This window comes from Ovis aries, chromosome 3 (assembly GCF_016772045.2).
Source record: "Ovis aries strain OAR_USU_Benz2616 breed Rambouillet chromosome 3, ARS-UI_Ramb_v3.0, whole genome shotgun sequence".
NCBI lineage: Eukaryota > Metazoa > Chordata > Mammalia > Artiodactyla > Bovidae > Ovis > Ovis aries.
Window position 1 is genome coordinate 220,500,612 of NC_056056.1, and position 22,267 is coordinate 220,522,878.

A 22,267-nucleotide genomic window follows, 5' to 3' on the forward strand; every position below is an offset into this window, starting at 1 on the left:
CAGATCCTCCTGGATTCTACTCACCCTTCAGTCGCCTTTTGCTTCTCTGCTCTAACTGCCCCCCAACGACTGCGCAATCCAAACAGTGCCCTCCATGCCCCAACCTCCGCCCACCCCACAACCACCTCGCTGCCCACAGTGCACTCCATCACCCCCTCTTCATTCTCAACTCAAGGCCTTTGCAAGCGCTGGTCCCCCTTTATGTGTGTTGTTCCCCCTGCTTGCAAAACTCTTCGCTGGCTCTCACATCTCATCTCAGACTTCCCCTCCTGTGCCACCTCCCCAGAGAGGCCCTCCAGGACCACCTGGTCCCAGGTTGCTCCCCACCTCCATCAGCCTCACCCTCCTGTCTCCCCACAGAACTGCCATTCCTGGAAATGATCTTATTTTCACCTCTTCCTGTTTCCTGTTAAGCATCTGTTCTCGTACCCCAACCAGAATACAAGTTTTGTTCACAGCTGCGTCCCCAGAGCCTATAACTCATTAAGTCAGATGAATGAATGAATATGTCTCTTGTTCACACATTTATTCCTTTGTGTCTTTTTCTCTCACACCTGCCTCCATGTCTCCACCCTTCCCAGTCCTCCTCGGGCTGAGTGTCCCTTAAGGGCCTGGCCAGGGGCACGGTGTGGGCTCTGCTGTCAGGATGGGAAGAGGAGCAACTCCTGAGAGAGGCTGGAGGCAGTCTGGTGTCCCAGCACCTTCTGTGCCAAAGAGAAGGAGGGGCCAGGCTGGAGGCATTGCTCATCAAAAATCTTTTTAAGGAACACATTGGAGAGACCTGTGGTGGTGGCAGCCAGGGGCCTTTGGGAACCCCAACGGAAGCACACGTAGCTGAGATTCTGAGATTTTAATCCCTCTCTCTCCTCCCACCCTCCCATCTCCTGCCGGGGGTTCCCTGGGGAATAGACCCAGAGGAAGTCAGAGGTCAAGGTTTCTAGACTAATGCAGAGCACGGGGATTACCCCCTGAGGGCTAGCGCATGACAGAGAAAGTCAGAAAGGGTCAGAGAGGTGGCACTCCTCGCCCCAACATTTCCATTTGTTCCCTGATCTGTGCAAGTGGAAGCGTCAGTCACTCTGTCATGTCTGACTCTGTGTTACCCCTTGTAGCCCGCCAGGCTCCTCTCTGTCCATGGAATTCTCCTGGCAAAGATCCTGGAGTAGGTTGCCATTTCCTTCTCCAGGGGAACTTCCTGACCCAGGGATCAAACCCAGGTCTCTTGCATTGCAGGCGGGTTCTTTACCTTTTGAGCCCCCAGGGAAGCCAGGGATCTGGTATGCCCGTTTCTCCACCTTCCCTGAAGCTCCCTGCACACTGCTCTATGACACACCGAAGCCCTTATTCTTGGAGACGCTGCCCCAAGTCCCCCAAATGGAAATTCCAGAACCAGACATGTGTCTCAGCCCCTGGCTTCCTTCCTCCCTGTGATGAGATGGGAGGATGACCTGGGGCTGTACCAAGAGGCTGCGCCTCACTCGGAAAAGAAGAACCTGAAGTCCCAGGAGTGGGGGCTATGGAGAGACTCGGGGGGCTCTTCTCACTCCTGGGGGCCACCTGCCCACGTGGCCTGGAACAAGAGTCTGTCCTCTCCACCCTCCATGTGGCTGACAATTCCAGTGCCCACCCTGGGCTAGGGGTCAGGCTCTGAGCTCCAGGAGATGGGTCAGGACTCAAGGACTGGGGGCAGATGTGGGCACGGGACAAGGGCCACAATGGGAGTCAGGGGAGGCTAGTCGCTAGGCTGGGCTGGCACGGTCCCCTCAGGCCTGATGGGCGGGTCTGGGCTCCTTGGCCAGGTCCTCGAGAGGAGCAGCCTTAGGCTGGAGGGGGCTGGTGACAAGCAGGCTGCAGAGGAAGCAGAAGCCAGCAAAGGCGAATTTTCAGAGCCTGGGATTGGGTGAAGCCCTGGGTTGCTCTTCTCCCTAATTCTGCAATAAACCCTTATCCTGGCCAAGCGGAGGTAGCAGAAAGGTTCCAGGGTAGCCACTCCCTGAGAACACTGTGCCAACTTCCTTGTTTAGCAAATGGTGCCGAGTGGGTATAACAGGCAGGAGGGTGGAATGCTGGAGTCTCCAGCCAGGAGGGAGGGAAGGTTGGGGAGACCCCACACCAGGCCTGGGTGACGTCTGGAAGGAATGCAGGGGATCTGGCGGAGCAGAGACCCACTCATCCCCCGTGACCTCAGGCCATCCCTGTGGATGAAGGGGGCAGGGTGACCGCCCCCCAAGACTGACGGATGTGACCAGCCAGCTCCTGCCTCGAGGCTATCACAGGTCTGGCCCACAGCAGGGACCCGGCATGTGCTCCAGGGCTGTACGAATGGGTGGATGGGGACACGGATGATGTGACTGCCCGCCCAGGGTCTGGGGAACCAGCGGCACCTCCCCCAGCCCGTCTCACCTGACCAACCTGAGGAGTGGGGCCTTCGTCCTGGAATAGACCTCGAGGGCCAAGCTCCTCAGCAAGTCTTGCATCCACCGCACGTCGGCCGGCATGTCCGGCAGCCACGCCACCAATCTGGAGGGAGAGGCAGCAACAGTGGCCCTGGTCTGTGCCCAGCCGAGCGTGCAGCCTGGCAAAGCCCATCCTCCCCATGGGGCCGACGCAGAGCTGGGGGACCCCGCACCCAAGCAGCAGGGCTAAGGGAAGGAGGAAGCGGGGTATGGAGTCAAGCCGCATTGACTGCACTGTGGAGCACGTCAGCACCTGCAGAGGCACCAGGGGGCGGGGAACGATCCCCGTGGGCCATGAACTTGACGGAGACCACCAGGCCCTCAGGGTCATCAACTCCAAAGGGCACAAGGGGGAAGCCCTGGGGTGGAAAGGCCAGGGCCCTGGGGTCAGGCCGGCTTGCACTGTAGCCCCGCTGCCCCGTTCATCCGCTGGGTGGTCTCGGCAGGTCAGGGAAACTTTCTGGGCCTCAGTTTCTCACCAACTGAGTGAGGACCATCCCCTTCCCGCCTCCATGGTTCTGTCCCCCTTCCTCCTCCCCAGAACAGCCCCTGCCCTCCACCCTGCATGCCCTTCATCCATGCTCCTTTAGGCTGCCAGCAGCTTCCTAAACACATCTGACCCTGGCCTTCCCCTGCCCAGCGCCCCCTGGGACTCCGCACCTAGACCGCACAGGATCAGCGGAGGGGAGCATCACCCAACTACAGCTGAGAGGACGCCTGGCCCGGCGCTTTCTGAGACTCAGAGAGCCCACCGCGTGTACTGCGACAAGCCAAACACAAATTGAACTGTCCCCTCCCTTGTTTCTGGACCTCCTGCCCCTATTATTGTAACCGATATGTCGAGTACGTGCCTGCTCAGTCTCTCAGCTTCGTTTAACTCTTTGTGACCCCATGGACAGTAGCTCGCCAGGCTCCTCTGTCCATGAGGTTTTCCAGGCGAGAATACTGGAGCAGGTTGCCATTTCCTGCTCCAGGAGATCTTCCTGACCCAGGGATCGAACCTGCATCTCCTGCGTTGCAGGAATTCTTTACCATCTGAGGCACCAGGGAAGCCCCAAACTTAGTTATGCTCTGCTCCGTGGTGTTTTTTGAGGGTGTTGTTGTTTAATTGCTAAGTTGTGTCTGTTTTGTGACCCCATCGACTATATCCTACCAGGCTCCTTTGTCCATGGGATTTTTCGGGCAAGAATACCAGAGTGGGTTGCCATTTCATTCTCCGGGGGATCTTCCTGACCCAGGGATCAAAATCCCTTCTCCCTGCATTGACAGGTGGCTTCCTTACAGTCGAATCACCAGAGAAGCCTTGAAACATCACCCTGCTTTGGCCAATGATCGGACCCAGGCCTCCCACATGGCAGGTGAGAGCTCTACCACTGAATCACCAGTGCTGCGGTTGAGCATGTAGTTTATAGAAAAGACCCCTGCGGTCTGGGCAGGTGACTCCAGCAATACTCATACATTGATCTTTTTGTAACTGAAATGGCTAGAATTTGCATTGGTCTTTTTTGATTTTAACTTGTGGTTGCAGTCTAAAAGCTCTGCATAAGAAAAAGTCCACATCAGCAGAAAGCTGTCTCCCAGCTTTGGGTCACCAGCAGTTCAGACAGCAGGGCTGACCCTGTCATGGGCTCTGCATGGAGCAAGCCAGAGACCAGTGGCTCACTGTCACAGACCCTCTCCAGGGAATGGGGAATTAAAAAAAAAAAAATACAGATCTCTGCATGACACTTTCCTGCCAAAATCCTCCACAGCCTTCCTGTAACCATCAGGATAAAGACCATACCCCTCACTTGGCCACAGACCCCTGTGTGTCTAGCCCCCACCAGCTTCCTCAGCTCCATCTTGCACACACTCCAGATTTGGGCTTCAGCCACACTTGCCTCCCTTTCTGCTCTTCAGATGAGCTTTACTCCCTCTGCCTTCTGTCCCAGGGCCTTTGCACATGCTGCTCCATCCTTCTTGGCCTAGTGGACTCTTACTCATCCTTCAGATTATAGCTCAGAAGCTATCCCCTTGAAGCAGCCTTTCCTGATCACACAAAGCCACTGTACACCTCTCCCAGGAATCCATAACCACTGTCGATCTCTCTAGGTATCCGCAGGCACAGCCGGATGGCACAGATAAATATGTGACGATCGGTGGGCTGTGATCCCCAGAAGGTCGGGGCTAGGTCTCGGTCAGTCCTGCCTCCCAGCCCCCAGCCAAGGCTTGACCCTAGACGGGCCCTCAATAACTGTCGGTGGAATGAGTGAGCCAACAACAGGGAGTGATCCATGAACCAGCAAAGTGAGACGGTTAGCAAGGGCCTATCCACAGCCAGTCTGCTCTGGAAAGGCCTCGTTTTACAGAAAAGGAATCTGGGGCCCAGAGAGGTCAAGATGCCTGGCTTGGGCCACACAGTTAATCTGAGGCAGACCAACCCCTAGGGCTACCCTCAGGAAGAACTCGTTTCCTCTGAGACTCTGACAGGTGCAACAGTGGACCGAAGATCCTAGAGACGGGAAGGTCCAGGCTGGCCACGAGGCCCCGTTTCCGGTGGACTAAAGCCACAGCTGTTACCCACCCACCCCATCAGTCCCGTCTTCCAAAGGAGACCACAACTCCTCAGGGCCTGCAGCCAGCGTCAGGCCGTTTGGGGACACCAGCCCTGCTCTGCCCCCGGCCCCGGCGCCCCAGTGCCCTTCCTGCCACAGGCACCAGTCTCAACGGGTCAGACCCTTCCCAGGACCCCGGCCATGCCTCACCTTCTGCTCTGGACGTAGACGTACTCAAAGGGCAGTGTGCAAGGCAGCAGCAGGTACGTCAGCGCCCGCCCAGGCCCCGAGCGGCAAAAAGAGGCCCAGGTACTGGGGGCCCGCATGCAGGCTTTCTTCAGTGCTACGAGAGAGGCCACGGTTGCCCCTCACCCCTCCAGCCGCCCCCTCAAGGTCACCCTTAGGGAAGACAGCCCAAGCCCGCTCTCTACCTCCCACGGCCCACAGAGGACACCCCCACTCCCAGCCAGTCTGCAGGGGAAGCAGCTGCACTGATGGAGGCCCGCCCAGGCTCCCTCATCAGTCCTGAAACGGTAGAGTGTGCCTTTTCCCAGATGAGTGGACTGAGGCTCAGAGTGGAGCAGCGACTCGCTCAAGCCCATTGCCAGGAAGTGGTGGGCCCAGGATGGAGCCTGTCAGGCTCCCTGCACTCCTTTCACCTCTGCTGCCCCTCTGGAAAGTCTGCTGTGCCCACCATACCTCCTTCCCATAACATCAGCAGCTGTGACCACACGACCACTTCCTAAGCCCCCAACCCTTTAACTGATCAGAGTGCAAGGGCCCAGCATCCTGGCTGGGACACAGCCAGAACCCGAACCCTGACCTCCAAACTATGGCTTGGCCATGCACACACCACCAGCGTCAACTCTAGTTTCCTGAAAACACAGGACCTGGCTCCCTGTAACCTGCCATGTGGCCTAGGATGGGTCCCTTTCTGTCCCTGAACCAGGTCACCGCCTCTGAAAAATGGGATACAGGTAGTATCTCCATCAGTAGAGGCGGCCAGGATTAGGATTAGGAGATGCTGTAAAGGCCTTCAGAGAAGCTCTCTGGTGCCCCCTTGTGGCCGCAGGGACACCGCCGGGGTTCCAGAGCCCCAAGCTTGGACCTCAGGAGCTCAGCGTGGATGCTGACATACGTCTTTGTGCCCTATGTGGTCTCCCAGGCAGAAAGAGCGGCTCGCTTCATTTCCTCACCCACCCCCTTGCCCCTTCTCTGGGCTCAATCACCATCACCTCTCCTCCCAGCTTCCCACCTCTTCAGCCTGTCGCCTCCCAGCTGGGTGCAGCCAACACAGGGACCCAGAGTTTAGAGCAGTCGTGAACTCTGAAAGTGAGGGGTCGCCCCAGTGGCTCCCAGTCTCTTTTCTCCTGCAGCTTTGGAGGCCTTCTGCCCCACCCTCCAATCGTCCCCAAGCTGATCTCCGCTCACCCACCTCTCCCTCAGCCGCAGGGGCCCCCTCCCCTCCCCACCAACCCCAGGACATTTGCACAGGCCACGCCCACTGCCTGGACGCTCATCTGGCCCCTCTTTTGCTTGGCCAACTCCTCCGTTCACAATTCACTTAGATGCTGCTCAGACTCCCACTCCCACGACCACGATATGTGCCTGTCCTTTCCTGTTGGGGCCTTCGTGGCATTTAGGTCACCGAGCAGGAGGGCTGACTTTGCCAGCTGGGTGACCTTGGGCAGGTCGCTTAAGCTCTCTGTGCGATGGTTTCCTCAACTGTCCAGTGGGGACCATTCAGCACCACCCTTCAGGCGGGCGGTGGGGCGGGGGTGAAATGAGTCTGTCTCCACCTGGAGAGGCACCTTCTGCCCTTCCCTGGGCAGTGGGCAAAGACCTGGCTTTCTCAGGCATAGACTTGGGTTTGAATCCCCCAGTTGTAGGTCCTGAGACCTTGGCGAGCCCCTTCCCTTCTCTGAGCTTCAGTTTCCTCATCAGCGAAATAGGCAATGAAAAACACTCAGGCCCGCTTGGGTTGTGGTGAGGAGTGAAAGGGGCAACGTGTAAGAGGCATGGGCACCACGCGTGGCACGCCTGAGCCCTATCCTTTTGCAGACCACGAGCACCTTCAAGGTGGGGTCCCCAGCCCCAGGCCCCCCACGTGCAGGGCACCTGGAAGGTGGGCATGGATGGAATGAGAGGGGCAGTACCAGCCTCCAGCTCTGGGGAGAGCTGCTCAAAGTCGGGCACGTCCTTGACCAGCACGTTGGGCACTGCCCAGTTGAGCGACAGGCCTCTGTCATGAGCAGCACCTGGGGTCCCATCAGCTGGGGCTGGGGGCTCCTTAGGCACAAAGCTCCACAGCACTGGCTCCTCGGTGAGTCCTGGGTGGGGGGAGAGGAGGGACTCAACAGGTCAGCACAGCTGGAACCTCCCAGCGACAGTGACCCTCCACCCAGCGCTCCACACTGCCCTCACCACCCGCACGCCTCTACGCTCGAACCTAGCTCTGGGGACCCGTTGGCCACAGGATGAGTGGACCCTTGGCTGGTCCTGAATGACTTTGTCCTGAGCTCCCTGGCCCTGCTCTGTCTGCCGTCTGATTCCTCTGCACTTTCTAGTGGTTGACAGAGCCCAGGCCCAGAAGACCCAGCCCAAGGCTCAGATCCTGGGATCCCCACCCGCCAGCTCTGGGATCTAACAGCTCCGTACGTGGCTTCCCTCCCTAGAAAACAGGGGGAAAATTAAGACCTGCTGTGCATGGTTGTTTGGATGCAATGAGTCAGATACAATGAACACACAAAGCTCGAGCCCAGATCTGAGCTTTTTACATCTGAGCACATGTTATGTGCTCCATGAGTGCTTCCTGCTGCTGAGGGTTTGGGGCCATAAAGTGGGGGTCCAGGGTCATGGACCGTGTAGCCAGAAGGCCTGAGTTCAAGTCTCGGCCCTACCATGTTGAAGAGCATGGCCCTATGGGATGACAGCCAAGCTCTCCAGCTAAGAGGACCTCTCTGACCCTCCCAGTGCTCCGTCTCACATACACACACACACACACAATCCTACGGCCCCACTGAGGTGTGCACCCTCGAAGTGCCCAGCTCTGTTCCTTTGCCCTTGCTCTTCTTCTCCCCGCCTAGGGTGCCCTCTTCCTTCCCATTGTCAACATTCCTGCAGCCTTCATGACTAGTTAAAACCCAGCTTATCAGTCACCAACTCCAGAAAGCCCGCGTTGCCCACCCAACCCACCAGGCTGGGTCAGGTGCCCCCGCTGGGCTCCCGTGGCCCTGAGCCTCCCTCCATCATCCCTGAGGGATGTCTCTCTCTTGATCTGTCCCCCTGGCACCAGGCAGCGGGCAGCTGGAGACTAGGACACATGTGCGAATTCTCCCTGGGTCCCCAGCATCCGGCACAGAGCAGACGCTGAGGAAGAGAATGAATGAGCCAAGGTCCTTGAGAACTCAAATTGGCGGGGGTGATGCCCAGCTCCTATGGGGGGCCGCCACCTACCGCGTCTCTCCAGGAACCTCAGGGCATCCAGGTAGCCTTGTCTGCAGCTGTCGGCCACTACCTGCCAACACACAGGTCAGGCTGAGGTGCAGCAGGCCTGCACCTACCCCTCAAGCCAGTAGCCACAGGCCAGAGACTCATCTTCAGCCGGACCCCAGGGCAGCCTGTGCTTCCCGAAACCCCCTCTCAGCAGGGTTCGAGAATCCCGAGGGTGTCTGGCCAGCACTGGACAGGGAGAGTCCCAGGACCTCGGGGAAACACGTCTTCTCCAGCAACTCCCTCCCTACAGCTTCATTCACCCTCCCACTCTGAGATGCCCTGGCTGGGGGCTTTTGCTCCAAACTCTCCTTTCTCTGGCCTCAGTTTCCTCCTCTGGAAAATGGGATCACAAGGCCTGGCCAGGGATGTCTGGGCCCCTACAGATCAATACACGGCAGTGCCCTTTGCCCTTGGATATTTGTGGCCAGGACCACCCTGAGATGGCCAAGGCTCTCAGTCAGAGCCCTACCAGGAGCAGGGAGTCACCTACAGGCCCAGGAAGGCTTGCGAGTGACCTCTCGACGGCTGCACCACCTTTCTGAGAGCCTCGCCTTCCTTGGCTGTAAAATCGGGCTGAGATTTTCTGTCCACTCCATGGGTGTAGGGAGGATCAGCTTAAATGAACAGGACTTTGTTTCATGAATTACAAAATACTACACGACCACAAGAGAGGTGGGGGGCTAGGGGAGGGCCGGGGTGTGACTGGTGTGAAGGAGCTTGTTAGGGTGACAAACAGCTGTCAAATCACCCACATCCCAGAAATCCCAGAGAGCAAAAAGCAGGAAACGAGGGTCTCTTGTCCAGCTTTTTCTGTTCTGTGCGTTGCTGCCATACAGAGGGTCAATCTGGCCACAGTCTAGGGCAGCCGTTAAGACTGAGCATGGCTTTGGACTAGGATCTGAAGTCTGGCTTTGTTGTTTCCAGGCTGGGTGACTTTGAAGACGTTTACTTACCCTCTCTGAGCCTCATTGTCCTTCCCTGAAGAGTGGAGATGACCACAGTACCTTGTCACCAAGCCTGACCCCAAACAGTACCCGCAGAGGCCTGGCTTAAACCCCAGTTCAGCAGAGGTGGCCTTGGGGTGCTGCGCTGATGGGAAGAATGAGGCAAGGCACATCAGGAGCCCAGGCTGAGTTCAAGGGCTTGACCGTGAGACTCAGGACACACGTCCTAACTGTCCCGAGCTTATAGGGAGGGCTCTCGGGCACAGAGTCTGACTCACCGGGCACTAGATCATGGCCAAGCCTCTAACACCTTCAAGGCTGGTCATGGGGTGGGGGCCAGACCTACCTCGGGGCTGGAGGGCATGAGGGAGCTGATGCCCAGGAAGAAGTTCTTGGTGGAGATCTGGAAGTTGGCGTTGAAGACATTCAGCTCGTGTGTGCTAGCCGAGCTGCTCTGGGGACAGATGTCCACCGTCCCGTGGAAGGGCGACACGGTGATGGTGGAGGGCGAGTCCGCGAAGGGTATGTTGTTGCTTAGAGTGCCATTAATGTAGCGCTGCAATTCAGGGGGCCTTGCTGCCCTCGGGTGCTCTCCACCCACACGGCCACGAAACCACCCCCAGAACCTGGCGGCAGCAGATCACCTCCAGCTGCCCCGAACCACTAGGTTGACCCCTAGCCCAGGATGCTCTGAGCACCCCTGAGACCAGAGCGGGGGGGCTGACACACCCAGTAAGTGCTGCAGGAGCCCTGGTTCCTCCACCCACACACCTCTCGGTAGGGATGGGGCGGACTGGGTCACTGAGCCCCCGAAATGCATGCACTTACCTTCCCTCTGAACGTGAGAGGAATCGTCCCACAGTAGAAAGGGAGGAAAATGGTGCAGACCAAGGCCTGGGAAGAAAAGCCAGTGAGAACACAGCTGTTTACGCTCCTGGTGTTCAGAACCTGCTCTGGGCGTGGAGTCTAACCCAGAACAGCCCACACTGGCGTCAGGAGAGCTGCGTCCAGGGAGGGAGGTATCGCCTCGTCCCAGCCTAGTTCTCAAAGTTAAGAAGGGATTTGAGAACTGCGGTCCGGTGCTTAGGGCTCAGCACTTCCACTGCAGAGGCAAGGGTTCAATCCCTGGCCAGGGAACTAAAATCCTGCAAACAGTGGAGTGCAGCCAAATACCAGAAACATAAGTGGGGATTTGAACAGGAGTCCCTCTGCCCTCCTCTTCCTGCTAGGCCCCTTGCTGGCTCAGGACTGCTGCTGGGCCTTTTCCCTCAAGGATAGACACCAAGTACCATTTCTCATTTATCCAGCTGCCAGGAATTCTCCACTGAGAATCTAGGTATGTCTCCTGAAGTGTGTTCCCTGGACCAGGGGTCATCCTATGAGGGGCACTTCTGACAAGAAACCCTGATTCTGTCTGATTTGGAAAACACTGTCTACTCCTCCCAGTAGAGGCTCTGACAAGTCCTGCAGTGAGAAAGATGCTTAACAGAGACCCTGATACGGGTGACGTTTGGGGGTTGGAGGAGTCTCCCTTGCGGGGAGGCTGCTGTCCTGTGCATTGCAAGGTATTTAACAGCATCCCCAGCTTGCACCTTGTAGCTGCCAGTACTTCGTGCGTGTGCGGGCAAACACACACACACACACACACACACACACAAACTCACATAGAGCTGTCACAGCCAAAAATGTCTCCAGTGTTGCTAAATGTCTCCAGGGGGGAAAATCACCCTTCGTTGAAAACTGCTGACCTAGAGCTTACCAGACTCATTGAGCATAGAACCCTGTCTCTTGGGACTCAACTCCTGGAAACATCCCTCCAGCCCTTTCTGAGAGATGCAGAACCCATCCCACCTCTGACAGGATAGAGGTGCCGGTGGGAGCTTTGATCCCATGGGTTCGTCATCAGAGCAACAGCAGCTGATGTTTACTGAGCGCCTCCTGACTGCCAGGCCCTGTACTATGTGTTATCCAGGCCAGGATGCTGGGACTCTCACTGGAGTCCTAGGAGCCCAAGGACATGAACGCACAGGAAAGGACTGGCCCTGCTCTTGCAAACGCTGGGCTTCCCCCTGCCAGTGTGGGAGACGTAGAGACGCAGGTTTGATCCCTGGGTCGGGAAAATCCCATCGAGGAGGGTGTGGCAACCCACTCCAGTATTCCCGCCTGGAGAATCCCATGGACAGAGGGGCCTGCTGAGCTACAGTCCATAGGGTCTCAAAGAACTGGACATGACTGGAGCGACTTAGCACAGCACCCCATACGCCGGTCAGCACCCAGAGATGGTCCCCGTGCTGGGCGATGGGGCACCACGGTGAAGAGGATTCTGCTGCAGGGACCCGGGTGGCAAGGCTGAGCAGAGCTGTGCCCGACACCTCTCTGAGCTCCCCGTGGCCCCTCCCTGACGATGGGGTTCCCTGTCATGTCCCCTTCTGATACTGGTTGCTTCTTACTTCCTTACACGACCTTGTGGCCACTATCTGTGCCCTCACAGGTTTGAATAGGAGCCCCCGGAAGATAAGGATTGTTGTTCTGCTGCTCCACTTGGGGTGGTGACTGGCACATGATAGGGAACTGGTGTTTCTCTGCTGCATCAAAAAGCACCTGGAGGACCAGGAGCGGGTTGACAGGCACCCCACCTTCCGGGAAGAGCAGACCCGGCAGGGCCCTGACTGAAGAGGCCTGACTTCTCCCCGGCCCCCAGCCATATCCCTCCACGTAGAGCCAAGGGGCCCCCCCGAACAGCAGGCTCGAGAGCCGCCGTACTCACGCGGCCGCCCCTCTGTGCAACTCAGCTCCCTCGTTAGTAAACAGAATGAGGTCCGTCTCCTGCTTGATCCGCCCCCCTCCCCAGGGCCGCAGAGAAGAGTCTTGCTCCGGAAAGCGCCTGCAGGCCACTGGGTAGGAGATGGTGTTCACCCACCTGCTGCCAGGCCCTGCGTCCCGCCCCCTGCTCACCTCAATGACCTCATCGCGGGTGGCGAAGTCGGTGACAATGAAGTTCTCGCCGCTGGGCCAGTGGGTCAGAGAGATGCCCAGCCGCTGGGAGGCCAGGATGTGGATGTCGGCGGGCAGCGAGTCCTGCAGGCCCTGCCTGACGGTCTCGACAGGCATGAAGGAGGGCTGGAAGACGCCCAGACTCAGCTGCTCCACTCGCTTAACCATGGCCAGGATGCGCGAGCAGCACAAATCTGCAGGGCAGGGCAGGGAGGGGGTCCTCAGCCTCTGCCCTCCCTCCCGGGCGCCGTGGGAATGAAGGGTGCCCCGCTCCGACTCCAGCTCAGAGTTTCTGTGTCCAGCGCTGCCTTCAAACACTCTGTGCAGGGGGCCTCCCTGGTGGTCCAGTGGCTAAAACTCTGGGCTTCCGAAGCTGGGAGCCTGGGTTCCATCCCTGGTCAGGGATCCCTAGATCCCACACACTGCAACTAAAAGATCCTGTATGCCACAACTAAGGCCAGGAGCAACCAAATAAATAAATATTAAAATAACTACTAAATAAACGCTCTGTGCAGCCTCTTGACCTTGGGAACAGTCTTCCAGGCTCTAAGCCTCAGATTTATCTTCTGGAAAATGGGGATGCCTGTGGTCCCAAGTCCTCAGGGTTCTCATAAGGATTAAGTGGAAACGGGCTGGCTGTAGGGAGCGCAGGGCACCGCGCCAGGCTCCCTGAGACACCCTCTCAGGTCGGAATCAGCCTCGACTCGCGCAGGTAAGCCGATGCTCCCTGCGCTGCTGGTCCACGCAGTCAGTCCCCAGACTCACCGACAGACATGCCGCTGACGATGCTGACGGCGATGAGCGCCCCGGACGAGGAGCCGTAGAAGCGGCTGGCGCCGCGGAGGAGGCGCGGGGCGCGCTGCCTCAGGCAGTGGATCACCCCTACGTGGTAGAGACTCAGGAAACCCGCGCCCGCGAAGGACAGGCTCCAGCTGCCCTCCTTCTCGAAGCAGCTCATGGCAATGGGGCCAGACCCAGGGGTGCGGCTGGAACAGGGCCGGGAGTGGGGGATCGCTGGCGGACGGGGCAGAGAGGAGGTGCTCCAGCGGGAAGTTTCACAGGTTGAGTGCCGAGTTGGACTTGTGGCCAAGAGGTGAAGCTCAGGCCGGAGCCCAACCCCCGCCCCGGGCTGCATCACCCACCAGCCACCAGCCAATGAGGCCCCGCGAGCCGAGACCCGCTCCCCCTCCTCCGCTCCGCCATCCCCGTCCCCGGGTGTGCACCAGATGTGCCCTGGAAGCGTCAGCGGGATGTGGGCATCTTAACGCGCCCCCACACGCACGCCCTCGGTCCGCAGCACAGTCCCAGATTTCTGGGTGACGGGGCCCGGGAGAGCAGGACCAGCTCTTCTGCCGGGTCTCTGGCAGTCCTGAAGGAAAGGCTGTTTCTGCCCCCATTTCGCAGATGAGGAAACTGAGAGTGCAAGGGAACCTGGTAGCCAGGAACTGGGGGAGCTGGACACACAATATCCATCGGGTCTTGGGGGTCAAGTCAGACTTAATTCTGCAGCTGTGCTGGATCAGGGACCTGGGGGAGCCCTGGGAGGGGGAGTCTGGGTTCTAAGCTCTGCCGCCTCCCCCCCCCCCCCCCCTGTGCCTGGGACTTTGCTCACGTTCCTCACTCTGTCTGGGTTGCAGTTTTTCAGTATAATGTGAGTGCGTAGTCTAGGTTGGTCACAGCTTTCCTTCCAAAGAACAGGCGTCTTTTAATTTCACGGCTGCGGTCACCTCCTGCAGTGATTTTGGAGCCCCCCCCCCCCCCCCCCCCCCCCCCCCCCCCTCCCCCGCCAAAATAAAATCTGTCACTGTTACCACTTGACATGGATGAGGCTTGGATGAGGACCTACAGAGATCTTTCTGCTCTGGTGGCTGCTCCCCCAAATATAGTCTGTTAATGCACGTTTAGGTTGCTTCCGTTTCTTGACTGTTGTAAATAGTGCTGCTATGTTGGGGTGCACGGGAGAAAGAAAATTCCAGAAAAACATCTACTTCTGCTTCATTGACTATGCTAAAGCCTTTGGCTGTGTGGATCACAACAAACTGGAAAATTCTTAAAGACGTGGGGGTATCCGACCATCTTACCTGCTTCCTGAGAAATCTGTATGCAGGTCAAGAAGCAACAGTTAGAACCAGACATGGAACAACAGACTAGTTCAAAATTGGGAGAGAAGTACATCGAGTCTGTATCTCAATACCTTGCTTATTTAACTTGTACGCAGAGTACATCATACAAAATTCCAGACTGGATGAATCACAGGGTGGAATCAAGATTGCGAAGAGAAACATCAACAACGTCAGATCTGTGCAGATGTCACCACCCTTATGGCAGAAATCGAAGAACTAAAGAGCCTCTTGATGCAAGTGAAAGAGGAGAGTGGAAAAGCTGGCTTAAAACTCAACATTCAAAAAACGAAGATCATGGCATCCAGTCCCATCACTTCATGGCAAAGAGAAGGGGGAAAAGTGGTTACAGTGACAGATTTTATTTTGGGGGGGGGTTCCAAAATCACTGTAGGAGGTGACTGCAGCCGTGAAATTAAAAGATGCTTGTTCTTTGGAAGGAAAGCTACAACCAACCTAGACTACATACTGAATAGGAGAGACATCCCTTTGCCAACAAGCATCCATATAGTCAAAGCTATGGTTTTTCCAGTAGTCATGTACAGATGTGAGAGTTGGACCATAAAGAAGGCTGAGTGTTGAAGAGCTGATGTTTTTGAATTGTGCTGGAGAAGGTTCTGGACTGGAGAGTGTTCCTTGGACTGCAAGAAGATCAAACTAGTCAATCCTAAAAGAAATCAATCCTTAATATTCACTGGACGGACTGATACTGAACTTGAAGCTCCAGTACTTTGGTCACTTGATGCAAAGAGCTGACTCACTAGAAGAGACCCTGATGCTGGGGAAGATTGAAGGCAGGAGGAGAAAGGGATGACAGAGGATGAAATGGTTGGATGGCATCACCAACTCGATGAACATGAGTTAGAGCAAATTTGGGAGATAGTAGAGGACAGAGGAGCCTGGCGTGCTGCAGTCCATGGGGTCACAAAGAGTCAGACCCGACTTAGTGACTGATGGCAACAACAACGAAACGCTTTTCTGCTGTGTATTTTAAAAATAGTGCATTGGTGGCGCCTTTCGGCCAGAGCATGAGTGGAGGGGCCGTTGTTGCTGGCCCTTTCCTCTTCCCCACCGTCCAGTTAGTGGGTTGATTAGGCCACTGGTCCTCAAGCCACGACGTGTCTCTTATTGAGTTCTGGGGAGTGCCTGGCCGGCATGAATGATGTAGGGGAGAACAACTTTGAGGCCAGAGAAGCGATCTCAAAGTAGGTCAGGTGCACCAGGATCCTGGCGTCGAAGGAGCCGACGTCACTCTAACATCTAACCGGAGGAGACATACAGGCAGCAGGGCGAACCCCTCAGCGTGTACACTCAGTGCTGTGACCATTGAGTGGCGGCAGTGTGGTTCATGACCAGTGAACTGGATGATCCCGAGGATATGGTTTCATTTATTTCGAGAGAGTAGATGACTCAAAGGAGGCTAAGGAAAGGGCAGATGGACCAGAACTGGATGGTACGAGAGTTCATGTGGATTGTTCTGTCCCCCAGAGGGCCCACACCCCTACACCAGGCGTATATATACACTGTCAGCCCGCCTTGCAGTGGCGGAGGCGGAACCGAGCTTCTTACTCTGCTGGAGGGTGTGACCGTGGGCAGGACAGATATGAAGACTGTGATCACCGGCACAGAAGATCCCTTCTCCTTACTGTAGTCGATACAGATCATGGTCAAGCGCTCCGTCCTACAGCCCAAGACGCTATTGATAAACAGAGGGGTCGAAGTCGAGGACATCTTTTTCTCTTTCCTTTTTTTTTTTTTTTTTTCAAATTCTGGATTTCCCCAAGCTTCTAATCCTTCCTACTCCTTAAAAAGAACCCTTTAAAAATCTTTATTTAACATCTACACTTTGTTGATTGTATTGCTGTTTTCCACCCCTTTTATTATATTCTTAAAGATGTAATTGTTGTCATTCTGAGTAGTAAACATCTTGGGTGAAAAAGGAACCGTCAGTGTTACAGTTTGTAAAAGTTGTTGTTTTTTTTTTCTTTTACAGAAAATTAACTCCTGGCAAATCAAATGAGGAAAGAAATGATCTTTTAAAATCTTCTTTTGTGTTAGATATTGCATGAAATATTGTATTAGAGACTTGCATTTCCTGCAAACTCTTCTTTTAACTTTCTTTTGGGAAAGCCGGTAGCACATACAGCAGCTCAGTGATGCCAGTCTGTCTGGGGTAGCATAGAGCAGTCGAATAGCTGAGCGTAGAAAGTTTGAAACCACAGAAGAAAGCACTTAGTCATTTCTTTCGAAGAACAGAATTTTTGAATCCTAAAAATTACGTCGTTTTTTTTTTAAAGATGTAAAACCTGTGGACTCCTGAAAAGCGTTTTGCATTTAAAATACATTTGTTAAAAGTTAAAAACCATAATGTATTAACTGCCTGGAAGATGGATTGGAAGGTCAGCTATCACGTATATCGGCTGGTGTGACTATGGGGAGTGGATGGCAAGAGGAACGGGAATGGGGAGGAGGAGGCAAGGAATGAAATGCCACAGAGAGCATGCATCCGAGGACCAAAGGAGAAGGGGCGGGACGCAGTTAGGAGAGGACTGATAAGACGCCTTTGCAGGTGTTTGCCTTCTACCTGGCACTGGGTCAAGCCCTTTTCCTAGGTCACGTGTTTGCCTTCTACCTGGCACTGGGTCAAGCCCTTTTCCTAGGTCACGTATTTTATTTTCGCAACTGTCCAGTGAGATATCATCAGTCTCATTTTACAAATGAAGGAGCTGAGGTGTAAACCAGAAACCAGGGTAAGGCGGGAAGCAGATGGGAAAGCGTATCTTTCAGGTTGGAGGACTCCAGAGGGGCTGGCTGGAGGGCATGGGGCTTCAGAATTTAGGGAGCCGAAGCTTCTCTATAGGAATCGGGGGAGAGCAGTGCTTCTCAGGGAATCCTGGAAGCTTGAGCCCAGGACATCTTCTTATGCCAGCAAGCAAGTGTTCAAGAAATGACGGAATGGTGGCTTGTCCACATCCCTGTACTCAGAACCTGTGAATATGTTGTCTTACATGTCAAAAGGATCTTTGCAGATGTGATTAAAGGAAGGCTCTTAAAACAGGGAGATTATTCTGGATTTTCTGGGTGGATCCATTGTAATCACAAGGGTCCTTAAAAGACAGAAGAGGGTGGAGGAAGAGTCAGAGAGAGATTTTAAGATCTTGCATGCTGACTTTAAAGAAGGAGGAAGGGGTCATGAGCCACAGACTGCATGGCTCTAAAAGGCAAATAAACCAATTGTCCTCTAGACCCTCTAAAAGGAACAGAGTCTGCTAACACTTTGATTTTAACCCAATGAAACCCCTTTTGGACTTCCAAACTTCCAAACTAAAATATTCCATACCATCTTATGCAAAAACCCAAATGGACTTTTTTGCCAACCCAATAATAAAATTGTGCTTCTGTAAGCCACTAAGCTTGCTAAGTTATAGCAGCAATGAGATACTAACACACATCACCCCTGTAGCCTTCTGTGTTTGATCCCTGGGTTGGGAAGATCCGCTGGAGAAGGGATAGGCTACCCACTCCTATATTGTTGGGCTTCCCTTGTGGCTCAGCTGGTAAAGAACCTGCCTGCAATGCAGGAGACCTGGGTTCAATCCCTGGCTTGGGAAGATCCCCTGGAGAAGGGAAAGGCTACCCACTCCAGTATTCTGGCCTGGAGAATTCCATGGACTCCATGGGGACTCAAAGAGTCAGACAGATTAAAGGACACCAGAGATGTGGCATCTGAGCAACACACAGCTCTGGATTTGATCCTGGCCTGGAGGGAAAACAGCCCTAAATGACGTTGTTGGGAAGATTGGTAAAGTGTACATGTAAGCCATGAATGAAATCACAGAGCTGCACTGATGTTACACTGGCAATTTTGAAAACTGTACTGTGGATTCATAAAAGAAAGTCTGTTCTTGGGGAATACATTGAGATATTTAGGGTCGAAGAGGCATGGTATCTGCAACCTAATTTCCAGCAGTTACAAAAAAAAAAAAAATCACTATCTTTGTATAGCTCGTAAGCACATCGATTTGTCTATGTCTATTATCTAGAGAGAGAAGCCAAACATGCCAAGTGTTACTGATCCCAGAACTGGAGTTATGGGGACATGAGAGTTTTTTGGGGCCCAATTCTTGTAACTTCTCTGCAAGAAAAATGAGATCATATCAAATGGAAAAAGACAGGAGACAGTTATCCCTTTCTGGTCTGGCTCAGGGGACTTGAGGTGGGGCATCTATCTTCAGCCATGAGTGGTGAGTTCTGTTCAGCATCAGGGTTTGGATGGGGGTTTTAGACTCGCCAGAGACCACGGGCTCACTGAGGGTAGAGCGGTGACTTTTTCAGAGCTTCTGCAGAGAGCTGGTCGCTGAAGCAGTGAATGTCCCAAGCAGGAGGCCAAAAGGGAAAATAAGGAAACCTCTCCAGGGGCTCCCTAACTGAGCAAGAAGGAAAAGATAAGGAGGAGGAAAAAAGGAGGAGAAAAAGGAGGGAAAAAAAGAAGGGAACAGGAGGGAAGGCCAACGTTGTGTGCGAGAGGAGGGGCGAGCTGGGAGGTGAGGACAGGGACACTCCGAAAAAGAACAGAAGACAGAGGTGGGGAAGTGGTTTCTGAGCCTTGAAGACAGCTTTAAGCAGCGTGTCTGTTACAGGGAAGGACCAAATCTGACTCCTTGTTGGATCTGTATTTCTTTAACCTTGTCTTCCCGTGGCTTTTGTTCACTAAAAGGATGGTGTCTATACATAACGGCCTGCCTTGGGGAGCCCTGCCCCTCTGCCTGAATGTTGAACCAAAGTGCGTTTGCTCAGGAAGTCATCCTGACCCTGTCTACCCATGAATGATTGCAAGAAAGAAGAAATTAGCTCATCCCCTCTCTGAGACTGGCCATAACAGGAGTTATTTGCAAGATTAATGGCCTTTTTATTTCCTCTCCTCTTCCTCCTCTGTGTTCTGTAAAAGACTCTGGACCGATAAGACGCCGGTAAGATGGTTATTTTGAGACGCTAGGCTTCCATCTTCTTGATCTGCTGGTTATTCCTTGCCTTAACACCTTGTCACCCGATTCACGGGCCTGTTGTGTGGCTAGCAGAGTGAGCAGGGACTCAGTGACTTGCCCTCTACTCGAAGGAATGGGACTCTGGTCTGGAAAGGGCACAGGGTGGCTACTCCCTGAGCCTCAGGTAATGTTACCTGCTGTCCAGGACAGGGATCTAAAGATCATCGCCCACGCCTCCCCCACCCTGGAATTCATCAGCATTCCTCTTCCTTGCCCCCACACCCTTAGGACTTCCCCTGACTCCTCCAACCCCTGGATCTCTTTTTAAAATAATAATAAAAATATATGTATTTGTTTGTCTGTGTAGCATCTTAGTTGCGGTACTCGGAATCTTCGATTTTTTGTTGCAGGGTATGGGGTCTAGTTCCCTGACCAGGGATCGGTCCTAGGACCCTGTATCGGGAGCTCAGAGTCTTAGCCACTGGACTACCAGGCAGTCCCTTGCTGTCTCTTTTTATAAGGGTTGATACTGATCGGTCAGGCCTTCCTGAGGCTCAGACCTGCACTCTCCTTTCTCTTTTTAACATTAAAAGGGGAACAAGTAAACTTTAATAAGTTACTGTATTCTTCTCCCAGCCATGGGTGATCTCATCCTTTAAAAGTGGGTGAAGGTCACCACCTGAGCTACAGAACGGTCTGACCTCTGGCTGGACCACAAGCCTCCAGATGGACTTAGGTGATGGAGGCGGCTGGCACAAGCTGTTGGAAGTGGAAAGGGGCTGCCAGGCTGCAGGGCACCGTGGGCACCAGGAGTCCTTGCCAGGTCTGCACCCAATGGGGAGCACTGTGACTGGGTGGCTGTTGTTTCACAGAGCAGACTTCATTTCTACAAGCTTTGAAAACTGGCGATGCAGTTTTGTGGGGGGCAAGCCAAGGGAGGAGGAGGATGTTGAAATGGCCCATGGACGGGGGCTGGGCAGTGCTGGGTGGGAAGGCCAGGCTTTCTGACATAAACTGGCACAAGAGTCAGAGGCGTCAAATCTGCCTCCTTCACTGCCCATATTCTTAAAATAGGAGAAGATGGGCTGCTTGACTGGAGGCATGAAGGAACATGTCGGGGCAGGGAGAGCAGAGTGGTGAAGGCTGTGGAAGGCTGTGAACACACAGCGCCGGTAAGTCACATGGTCCAGGCCACTGGCAAAAGGAGAGGAGGAGGCAGGGAAGCTTGCCGGGCCACGGGCAGAACCTGTTCCCCATCCACCCTCAGGCCTGCCTCCATCTTGACCGTTGCATCTGGTCCCTGGGGTTGCACTGGGATCTTCCAAGAGCATTTCACCCAGGACCCAAGACCCAGATGTAAGAAGCAGCTCCCCGCCTACATGGGTTCTGAAGTGGACTCTGTCACTGGGGCTTAAGACAAGTAATTGCCTCTCTCTGCCTCTCTCTTCCCACCTGTGAATTGGGGAAATCATTGCATCATAGCCTCCAACCTTTTCCAGAAGGAGAGCGTCACTTCACGCACATGCACATCTGGAGAGTCACCTGACCTCTCAGTCACCTGAGTCAACTGACCTGTTAGCATCCAGTGCTGGAGAAAATCCCGAACCACCGAGAGCTGCCCTGAATTCAGCAACACTTGGGAAAGGTGAGCAGAGTATCAGCTGTACTGATACTCTGTACAGCACTTTCCAGACAAGTACTAGGAAATGCTTGTCCCTGTGTGTGCAAAGTCATCTATTTACCTCCAAACCAGGCTCACATGGTGTGGAGCCAGGCCCAGGGCCTCCGCCAGTTCCCTTCTGCCCAACACGGAGGCTGGACACAGCAGGTCCTGACTAAGTCCAGAGGCAACGCGGCTGAGTCCAGCTCCAAGGGAGGTGGGTGTTAGGATCAGAGAGTCCATTCAAGTCCCACTTGAAGAAATCCAGGACAATAATTTCCATGGAGCATTTGTCAGAAGACTTCAGGCCATCAGCGTGGAGGCTTTGCCTGTGAGATATTGGGAGTTGGAGCTCTTCTGGACAGATGGGACTTGAGAGGCCGGCAGGGCTGTCCCAGGTCCCACTCTCAGTGTGTTTAGGGCAGAGAGACCGACAGAGACCCAGCAGAGGTCCACAGAGGATGGAGAGGGGCTGGGATGGTGCCCCAGGCCTCCTTCAGGACGCAGCGTCCAACAGGAGACCGAGGATGGAGGTGCCCCTTTCCAGGGCTGGGCGCAGAGCCCTTCCTCGCAGCCCCCTCTGATGTCATGAAGCGGGGTTAATTATCCCCTTTTCACAGATGAAGGGACTGGAGCCCAGATACAGTAAGGGACTTGCCTGAGTCACACAGCGGGTTAGGGTCCTGCCAGGTTGCTGGGCCTCCAGACCCTCCTGCTCCCGAAATGCTGCCTCAATTCTGCCACGGAAGAGGGGTCAACTCCACAACGTTACCAAGGCCCGGCCCCGAAAAGGGGAGCATGCAGCCCTGGGGCTGACCTGCTAACCGGACGCCTCAGTGTAGCGAGGTGCCCGCGGGGGGCCTGGGACTGTCCAGGTTAGTGGATTTCCACTGGACGGCCCTGGGATGGGGAGGACTTCTAAGTGAGGTGACTCAGAGCTTCAGCCTTCTCTCCCAGCCCACTCCTCGGGCGCCAGGTGCAGGGCGCTGACCTGACTTCCATGCCCCAGCCCCAGCCCTGGGGAGAGGCCAGGGGCCTCTACCTGCCCCTGCCCCCACCCACGATGGGACAAAGGGGCC

The 22,267-nt window shown here is 54.9% G+C and overlaps 1 protein-coding gene across 1 annotated transcript; it reads right to left on the reverse strand.

Annotated features, from left to right (window-relative positions):
* Window positions 1–1,763: 1,763 nt before the first annotated feature.
* PNPLA5 (patatin like phospholipase domain containing 5) lies at window positions 1,764–15,413 on the reverse strand. The gene is made up of 9 exons (XM_042247410.2): window positions 13,189–15,413; window positions 12,385–12,617; window positions 10,258–10,323; window positions 9,776–9,985; window positions 8,447–8,507; window positions 7,147–7,320; window positions 5,201–5,333; window positions 2,404–2,520; window positions 1,764–1,848 (listed from the first exon to the last, which is right to left on the reverse strand). The coding sequence occupies exons 1-9, from the start codon at window positions 13,556–13,558 to the stop codon at window positions 1,764–1,766; spliced, it is 1,449 nt and encodes a 482-aa protein (XP_042103344.2). The 5' UTR covers window positions 13,559–15,413.
* Window positions 15,414–22,267: the final 6,854 nt, after the last annotated feature.

What these genes read in the sequence shown, in the direction of transcription:
- PNPLA5 (XM_042247410.2), bottom strand. Translation starts at nt 13,558, where the DNA reads ATGCAGCCCGGGGCGGGGGTTGGGCTCCGGCCTGAGCTTCACCTCTTG. An exon ending in CTCCCCAGAGCTGGAGGCTG is followed by an intron (nt 5,334 to 7,146) that starts GTACTGCCCCTC and finishes CCTCTCTCGTAG; the next exon opens with CACTGAAGAAAGCCTGCATG. An exon ending in CCACTCCTCAGGTTGGTCAG is followed by an intron (nt 1,849 to 2,403) that starts GTGAGACGGGCT and finishes CTTCCTCTGCAG; the next exon opens with CCTGCTTGTCACCAGCCCCC.